At 45.3% G+C, this 9,325-nt stretch overlaps 1 protein-coding gene across 1 annotated transcript; it reads right to left on the reverse strand.

The window, feature by feature from the left end:
* Window positions 1-2,739: 2,739 nt before the first annotated feature.
* LOC110484857 (G-protein coupled receptor 55) lies at window positions 2,740-8,814 on the reverse strand. Its single transcript, XM_021555812.2, has 2 exons — window positions 8,687-8,814; window positions 2,740-3,670 (listed from the first exon to the last, which is right to left on the reverse strand). Exons 1-2 carry the CDS (start codon window positions 8,812-8,814, stop codon window positions 2,740-2,742), a joined length of 1,059 nt encoding a protein of 352 aa, XP_021411487.2.
* Between the last annotated feature and the right edge of the window lie 511 nt (window positions 8,815-9,325).

A 9,325-nucleotide genomic window follows, 5' to 3' on the forward strand; every position in this document is an offset into this window, starting at 1 on the left:
TATGAGCAAGTTGCTGTAGTCACCCATCTGAGCAAAGAAAGGATCAGAAACACTACATTTGACCTGCAGAGTGAATATTCAGAGGCCCAGAAAATTAGTAGAAAATATTGCCTTTACAAAATTCTAATTTGTCCCAGGGATGTAGAATGGAAGTCGTTCCTGTGCCCTGATCATCGGTGCTCTCAGGGCTGGCAGGGGCACTGCCATGTGCACAGGCAGGCACAGACTGTGCTTGCCTCTACCCTGTCCATGGCCAGATACTTGCTTTTCTACACCTCAGCATGTTTGTTTCTGGAAAAATCAGTGTCCAGATTCACTGGAGAAACACAGAGGATGCTCAGGTGAAGACGAAATGCTTCAAGCATTTTTAAATTTCCTTTGTTCAGTGTCAGTAATGCTTCATGTGGTCAACACCCCAGCCCTTTCTAAGCAGTATGTTATCGCTGAGGAAGGTAGCCTAGAAGCCAAAAATTCCTAAATTTAATGTTCATCTCCCTGCTCTCTTCCAGTACTCTAAATTAAATTACAGGGCAAGTTACTTTATGATCTGTGGGACCAAGGACAGCAGGGTAAAAAACCAAAGAACAGGAGTACTTGGAAAAAGCTGAGCAACAGAGGAAGCATAAAACTACAGGTGAGCTTCCAGTCTCAGTTATTGCAGTGTAAGCCCAAAGTCATGGCAGTGAAACTAATGGAGCTGCCTCAGGCTACAGAAGAGCAATTGAGATCAGTTTTCTCATGCACTCTGGCATTTTCTGCCTCCCCAGGTACTGACGCAATCCCTGCTCCCTCTGTTCAGGCACTGTCAGTTAAGCTGGAGGCCCTCTTGGCATAGCCCACTGCTTTGAGATGGAAAATAACTCTTTTGCCTCAGCACTATTTTATTCTATGATTTGTTAACTCTTTTTCCTAAAGAAGCCTGAAGTTGCAATGGTAAAATCTTTGTGTCTACTGAAGTGTAGTTAGTTAAAAGTTAAGTTATGAGCAAGGACCTGATGAGGATTCCTTGTCTGCTGGCAGGGAGATTCAGGATATCCTGAAGTTACTGAGGGAATCAATGGAAATGGCCATGGTTATGGGGGGGGAATTCTTGCTGGAATATACTGCTGAATTTTATTTTCAGACATTTTTTCATAACCAGGACATAAGGTAAATACACAGTCCGTGTCTGCTCAGAAGCACAATTCATTGCCTGAATACCAAAAGGACTTTGTCAACAGCAGTAGATGCTTAGGTCTGTGCTGGGTCAGTGTTCCCAACTGGAATTGGGTTTCTTTGGTACATTCTCATACACAGATTCACTTAAAAAAGCATTCCCTTTGACAGACTGGAGCCCCCACTTGTAGTTTCTCCCCTCCGGCTCACGGGAGAATCAGTACACAGTTTGTGCACTATCCTTGCCAAAAGTGTGTGGAAAAGAGACAGTTCAAAGGCTGGGATAAGTGTCCCTGCCTCAAAGAGGTGCTGCAAGGATCCAGCTCAGCATGAATATGAGAACTCTTTGGCTTTCCCTGCTAAATCTGCCTCATCCCCCAGGAAGGTGGCAGCTGATGGCTGGGACAGAATTGCAGGCAGCAGTGGGGTGGCCCAGAGCAGTGGGCTGCCTCTCTGCAGGCTGGATGCTCCTTGTCTTTGGGTTTATCTCTGCCTGTGAGCACTGATAAGAAGCAACTGACTGGCATGTTAGGCCCTTGCTGCTTGATTATTTTTTATTGCCTTGTTTGTTTGGGGAATGGGAGTGCTTAGATTGCTCTGGGGTCCAAAAGGTTGCTTTCCCCCAGGGTTCTGTGTGTTTCTGGCTGCTGCTTTAGGGATCAGGGCTACTCTTATCTTATCCCTGCATAAGGTGGGGGTAATTCCTTCAGGTTCATGTGTTTGCCACTACATTGCACATGGGGATTTTATTTCATGCTCTTGTTTGGTTTGGATCCGTTCATGAAACTGTATTTGTAACCAAGCAGGAAAGAACAGATGTGAAAAGCCTGCAAGTAGGAGAGGAGGTGGTGAGGAAACCTGGAACTAGGGGAGTCAATTAATGTGTGCTGTGTGGGGATTTGAGCCAGTGGCAGCATTAGTTGGATGTGTGATGGGCTGTCACAACAGCTGTCACTAAAACAAGTGCTGCACCTTGAAGTCCAGCAGTGGAGGAATGACATGGAGATCTTGCTATACCCATATGAACCTAAAGCTGCCTTTGCATTTAGAGTTACAATCATTATTTTCTTTTTTAAATAGCATGTGCAAGACTAAGCCAAACAGGTGCATGTGCGTGAGGACAAGCATATGTGACCAGGACAGGGGAGACAACAGAATTTAGTCTGGAGCTTTTACCATGAATTTCAAGTCTTTTTTTCTTACCAGACCAAGTCTGTAAGACTAAAGTTTTGAGGAAGTTTTGCAGGTGCAGCGTTGACAGGGAAGCTGAAATACGCTACCACATATAAGTTAATATTTTTCTTCTTTTCAAGGTAAAGAAGGATCACATCCAAAGAAATATGCATCACTATTCATATGAATAATTAAATAATTTTTTATATATAAATAATAACAGAAAACATTGTGGAAAGAAATAAAATGTTAGGAAGAGTCTCTTTGAAATTTACTTAGCTCTGGTTTTTAGGAAATATTTTCATCTGTGAATATTTAAAGCAAATTGTTTAGGCAAGAAGCTCAGAATCCTGTACTTTCCATAAAAGCCTCTCCACACATCATCCCAAGTATGAACATGCAGTACATAAATCAAGGCTTTTGCATGGCTCTTTTTTCATTGTTTTGCAATGGGTCTTCCAAGGACTCCTTTAAAACAAAATAATAGCACACCCCATCAAGACAGCAGTTCAGGTTTGCCCAGCAAAGGGTGACCTGGACAATGTCTCGTAGCACTTGTTGAAAACTGATGTGGATGATGTTGTTCTTCACCAAGAAGTACATGACGTAGGCCACGTGGTAAGGCGTGAAGCACACCAGGAAGGCCACCAGGTTTGTCACCACGATCCTCTCTGCCCTGGTGCTGTGTGTTTGGAGGTTGTCTCGGTTTCTGTGCCTTCTCAGGCAGCGGACAGTTTGGGCAGTGCAGAAGGTCATGGCTGCCAGGCTGCCCAAGAAGATGATCACCAGGGTGCTGAACAGGCCTGCGTTCTCCCACGTGCTCTTGGAGAAGTTATGGAAGCAGGACGAGATGTTGTGGCCCTTCCCATGGAGCTGGAAAGTAGAGAGTGTCCCCACAGAGGTGCCCAGGCAGATGAGAGCACAGACCATGGCAGCTTTCTTGATGGACCTGAGGGTGAGGGCCACGAAGGGGTACTGGATAGCGACGTACCGGTCCACGCAGATGCACAGGGAGATGAGGATGCTGCCGTACATGTTCACAAAGTAAAGACTCTCCAATGTGGAGCAAAACACTGACCCCAAGTTCCAGTTGTCTTGAAGATGGTAGGAAATGATTTTAAAAGGGAGAGTAAACAACAGCAAAGTATCCAGGAATATAAGGGCTATCATGTAGACTGTAGATTCTGACAGCTTTTTAACCTTGAAGAACAGGAATGACAGAGCCATTATGTTGAACAGCAATCCCAGGATAAAAGTGGGGGTGTACATGATGAGCTGGAACAGTTCCACAGTAGCACTGATATTGCCCTTGCCATGGGTGTTATTCATATCTCCAAGTATGCTGGAAGAGAAGAAAATCACCAGGATGGATGAAGGAAGGATGAAGATCAGTAGAAGACATAGAAAAAGGGGTAATAAGGTCTCTATTTATCTACAGCCTTGGAAATCCACTTTTTCCCCCCTCTTGGACAGCAGTGTGCTGAATTGCAGCTCCTGGTAGCATGGAGCTGCTCAGTGCCACTGATTTTGGGGCAAGCTTGCACATCAAGGGGGAATGGGGCTTTCTGGTGTCCACTCTCACTCGCACTGCTAGCTGTAACCCCAGACTGTGCTCTCCTGTAATTCAGGCTGGGCAGAGCATGTGACTGCACCATCCCTTTGGAGAGGTTTCTTTGCAGAACCAAGGTAGCAGACCCTGATTTTAGGGGTTCTTGGAACATGAGGGTGGAAGCAATTATGTGTCTCCTGTTTCCTGCATCAAGGTATCAAATGAGATCTTGGGGAGCCAAGAACAGAAGGGTGCCCCACATTTATTAATGTGAAGATCCCATACAGTCACTGCCATCCTGCACCTTCCCCACCACCCAGGGCAAAGAGGGACTGTGAGTACCTCTGGCCCTTCTAAAAGCTGTCTGAAAGCTGCAGGCAGAAAGCTTCTAATGGGCTATTTCTGGCAGAGGTTAAGTCTTCGGTAGAAGGATGAGATTTTGTCTAAATGAGCCAGACTTACCAGAGCAGAGACAGGGGTTACAGGAAACATGCAGCTGGATTCGCCTCTGCCAAGAGGGGACTGGAAGAGTCACAGGCAAGCTCTGAGCTGAGCTGGGGTCACAAAGTAATTTTCTTTAGAGGAAGGGTTCTGGCTTGATCCTGCCCTCAGACTCTCCTGATAAGGACTGGGAAGGTGCTCATTGGTTTCTGAAGTGCTGTAGTCACTTAAAAATGCAAATGGCTAGGAACACCAGATCCTTTCCTCCAGCCAGTTCCATGACAGCAAATGGAATCTGTAAATAAAATCTGTCCGAGATCTTTCTGTCAGCACCCAGATATTAATTTCCCCTGCTGTTCTCTAGTTTTTACTTCAAACCAGTGTCTTTCCTACATGAGCTGCTGATTTTGATGCTGTTCCATTTTGTCAACTGAGCAAAGTTTCTGTCCTGCAGATCAAGTCACCCCCCTGATATTTCACAGGTAAACTCTCCCTTACTGTAGTTTGAGAGATTAAGATCTCTTTGAGTGAGATTAAGATCAGCAAAAAAGAAAATTTAGTTCTTTGCTCCTTAAAGACACGGTAATGGCAGGTAAGTGAGATTCTGTAAGTTACTGGCTTAGACAGAAGTAAGAAAAGCAGCATGAAGCACTCTGAGTCTGATGCTGGGTGGGAGCCCATTACTGAGAGCCAAAGGATGGAAAAGTTAATTAAGGAATTTCTGAAAAGTAATAAATACTGACAAAGTTCTTTACTTCAATGCCTCTGTAGGAGATTTCATTACTACTTTCCCTTTTCTTCAGTCTTGTTTTTAATTTGTTTGATAGCGTGTCTAAGAAATTCTGGGTCTAGAGAAATAGAATTTCAGCTTCTCACCAAGTTGCTTAACTAAGAAAATTATCACTGTAATTAAAGGATGTTTCAGACTAGGATCTGTTGTGCAGATTTATTAAAGAATAAACAGAAAAAATATTATATAAAGTATAAATGCAAAGGGAAGTTTTGTTCAGTCATTTAAAAAGTTAGCTATGCTGTAAGCAATGCAAATTATGTAAAATATAATTCGTTTTTGGATCTTGTGACAAGAGGAAACTTTTAAGGCAAGCTTTTTCTATAGTAAAATATCTCTTGTCGTCTTACCTTTGGGCTGCCTCGTGCTCTGGTTGTTGACTTTTCCTCCTTCTCAGCTTGTAGAATTCTGCAGTCTTGTGTTTTCAGGCAGCAGAGTGAGCTGCACACAAAGCAGCTGCTGGTCAGAGTGTCAGAAAGGCCCAGGTGCTGCTGCTGTTTGTTCCACCCCAGATCCCCAGGGCAGGGTGGCCTCCCCACGCTGTGTCTGCTCTGCTCACAGGGACTCCCCAGCTCATGTGAGACCTAAACCTGTGGGACTCACACCTCTGAGTCACCCTTAAAACCAGGGTCTGGTAACGCGGAAAGAAATCTGCCTCTACAGCCTTTCTTTGGGTTTTTTGTTGTTGTTTTTGGTTTGTTTTTTTTTTTTCTTTTTCCTTTGTGTGTTTTTTGTGGTTTTTTTTTGTGTGCGTGTGGTTTTTTTGTTGGTTGTTTTTTTGTTTGGTTTTAGGTTTTTATTTTTGTTTTTGTTTTTTTCCCAAATACAGGATTTTATTGATTGTACATAACATCCATGGGTAGAGCATTAGTTGTCAAAACGTGCTTTGAGCTAAATCCTGTCATTGTTTCCCTTACTTTTCATGATATCAGAAAGGAAAAAGATTGCTGATTTTCAGTGGTGATGTGGTATGTTCACTTCAACTTGGTGTTTCAAAAGAGTCAAGGGTTACTCTTACATCTGTTTATACCCCTAGGGAGCAGGGAATATACCTATGGAGAGTGTCAGGTGATGATTTTGTTCAGGTAGAAAGGGGAAAAAAAGTGGGGTTTTTGGCCATTGTATGCATGTTTGCAATATTCTTTCCAAAAAGGCAAAGAAAGGCCACAGATGTAGTTTTGCTTGGTCTTCTGCATGCTCCTTACATTTCAAACCTGAGGATTATATTGGCTAAATTAAAACTGTACATCTGTGAAATAGATGGGGGATAGGAGATGAGAGAAGAAAGAGTCCCTTGGGGTTTCCCCGGGGTATTTTAGTTGAAATGACTATTTAAGGGAAAAAAAAAAAAAGAAACACCACCAAAGGAAAAAAACAATATGAATGAATAGCACCTCATCTCATTTCTCAGCTAGGTTTCACTTCTGTGTATCCTGCGGTGCTCTTGTGCCTGTGGCTGCATTCTGGATGTGAACAAAGCCCAGCACAGGCAGGCTGTGAGTTGATATTGAAGGATTAAAAAGTGATGTTTTTACAAATGCTTGGTTGATATAGGTTAGTTATTTTTGTGGTGGTTTTTTTTTTCTTTGATATTTCTTGTTTAAAATTTAAAAAGTTAGAAGGATTGTGAGGTTTCATTTTTATGGTTTGTATTTGTATTGAAAATCAAGCTTAAGTGAGTTTTTGGGTTTTTTGTCTCGTGGGAGGTTTTTGGGTTTTCTGAGTTTGTTTTACGATATTTGTGTTATGTTTTGATAGGTTTATTGTTGTAGTTAAATTTTTTATTTGTTGTTGTTTAGGGTTTTATTGGAAAGTGGCTTTTTTGTGGATGATTAGGTAGAGAGGGTTTATATTTTGGTTGTATTTGAGAATGCCTATTTTTTAAAAGTTTATGGTGTTTAGGAAAAATTGTGGGCTTTTATGTTGGTTGGTGGAGATATTGTAATTTTTTTGATGATGTGTTTTTTTTATTTTATTTTTAGGAATTGAATTTTTTGAGTAGGTTTTTCAATTTTGTATTTTTTGATGGTGAAGTTGGTTTTTAGGAGAATTTGAATTTTTCTTTAACACTTTCATTGTGGTTCTCAACACAATGATGTTATTGATATATTGTAGATGTTTTGGAGTTTTGGTTTTTTTTTTTTTTTTAGTGTAGTTTGGATTATATTGGTGGGGTTTCTTCAGTATGTGTTTTTTTTGTTCCTCTTCACCAGCAAGACCAAAGTTTTCATTTTTAGGTTAGTTCTCCTCTGTGCTCCTGCCCTGCTCTGGGTTTGCAGCTGTCAGTTCTGACAGTGCCACCAACGCTCACAGCGGGCGCTCTCTCTTCCCACACAAGGTTTCCCCTCCCAGCCTCGCTGCTTTTTCCTCTGTCTCATTTTCTCTTTGACCCTCCTGAGCACTGCCCACCTTGCTGGAGGCTGGGCAAGGTTTTCCCTGGCTGCCCCGAGCCCCTGAGGCTCCACATCTGCAGAGAGACTTTGGGAAGGGCAGGATGGAGGAGCAGCAGCGGCAGGGGGGGTTCAGCCACCCCCAGTGAGCAATCTGCTTTTTTCCCAGCACTATTCTGGTGAGTTTTGCAAGTAAGGAATGGCCAGGAAGGCATGGACAGGTGTACAAATGCACCTGGGACAAGGTGTGAAGGCTCCTCTCCCTTCAAAATGGGATGGATGGAAGAGTGTGATGCTGAGGGCCGATGGAGAGGGTGACATGAATCCGAGTGAGCAGCACGGTGGAAAGGCTGGGACAGCCCATGGAGAACTCCCAGCTGTTCACTGATAGCTTACTTGGGATGCAGGGGGGAAAGCAGAGGGCAGCAGGGAACCTTTCTGTTCTCAGCACAGGCTCTGCTCTCTGTCTCTTCACAAAGTCCCCAAAGCCAAGTGTGGGTCCCTTTTTTTGGAGACATGGGAGAGGAGGACCACCTCTGCACATTCTCTGTTCTTGGCAGCTCTGTGTGTGTCACCAATGCCACCAGTGTGTGAAGCACCTCCTGTTTCACATGATTTCAGATGCTGGATGCATCTTGTGCCTTTTTCCTGATGAAGGAGCTGCTTCACATGCATTTATTTGTTGGTATTGAGGACTCTGCTATATTGCTGCTGCCACACAGATATCTCACCTTCAGCGCACACACATCCCTCAGTGGCAACCAGGGAAATTCTGCTGATCCCTTGTGCTTGCCCTTAGGGCAAACCTTCTCTTTGCAGTGCTGGGCTGTGCCAGCCGAGGCCCTGGCTTCTCCTGCTGTCAGTCCTGGCTCTTGGGAAGTGTCAGCATGGGGCTTGTCAGCCTTCCAGTTTACAACGTCAGTAACCACACAGGGCTGTGCAGCGAAGACGTGGTGAGGTTTTTCTCGATTTTAATCATATCCTAACCAGTGAGAAAAGTATTTGTCCTGCTCGAGAAAAGAGAGCATCCAGTGCTGTGATCCAAAACTGCCTGCTGCCTCAGGGTGAGGCAGAAGCGGGATGAAATGTCCCATCGCCTTCATCCGGTGGCTCTGCGGAGCTGTTTGTGACTGAGCTGCTCCATCTCGTGGCTACAGGAGTGTAGTTGGAGATTTCCCGGCCATGTACCCAGGGCTGTGCTGGGCTCGGTGTCGCCCCATCACCTGAGCGCTCTCTGTGCCGTGAGGCAGGGCCAGGAAAAGGCGAGCAGGCTCGAAGCTCGCCTCTCCGGGAGGCACCGCGGTGCCGTCCCGCATCCTCCGCGGGATGAGGATGCCCTGCACGTGTCTGTCTGTCTGTCTGTCCGTCTGTCTGTGGTCTGTCACCAGGAGGAGCAGCTGATCGTGTCGCTCAGTTTATCCCAGCCGAGCGCTCTGCTCGTGTCCTCCCTGGCACCGCACCCTGGAAGGATGGGCAAGGCAGAGGCAGCAGCTCTGCTGGTTATGGTGTGGAGAACAACACAAGGAGCAGCTGAAACGAGCCTTTTCCGTGGGGAAGTGGCCGCAGGGACTCTGTGTGTGTGCGGGGCTCTGGGGCCGAGGGGCCGGGGCAGTGGTGTGGCCGCAGGCACGGGTGTTTGCCACCGATGCTTGGTTCCTCCAGACTGAGGGAGGCACAAGGCAGCCGTGGCCGTGCACCGCAGCCCGCTGGCCTCAGAGCCGGCGGAGCTCAGCCTGCTGCGCGGCGGGGCAGGTGAGCTGCCCTGGCTCCTTAGCCTGGACACGTTCAGCGTTGAACCGATCTAATCTTCCTTGAGACATGCGTTTC

The sequence above is a fragment of the Lonchura striata genome, chromosome 10 (assembly GCF_046129695.1).
Source record: "Lonchura striata isolate bLonStr1 chromosome 10, bLonStr1.mat, whole genome shotgun sequence".
In the NCBI taxonomy this organism is placed as follows: Eukaryota; Metazoa; Chordata; class Aves; order Passeriformes; family Estrildidae; genus Lonchura; species Lonchura striata.

Excerpts from the sequence above, each read along its gene's own strand:
- LOC110484857 (XM_021555812.2), bottom strand. The coding sequence starts at position 8,814 with ATGCGGGACGGCACCGCGGTGCCTCCCGGAGAGGCGAGCTTCGAGCCT. Across the intron at positions 3,671-8,686 it reads CGAGCCCAGCACAGCCCTGG|CATACTTGGAGATATGAATA; the intron begins GTACATGGCCGG and ends CTTCTCTTCCAG.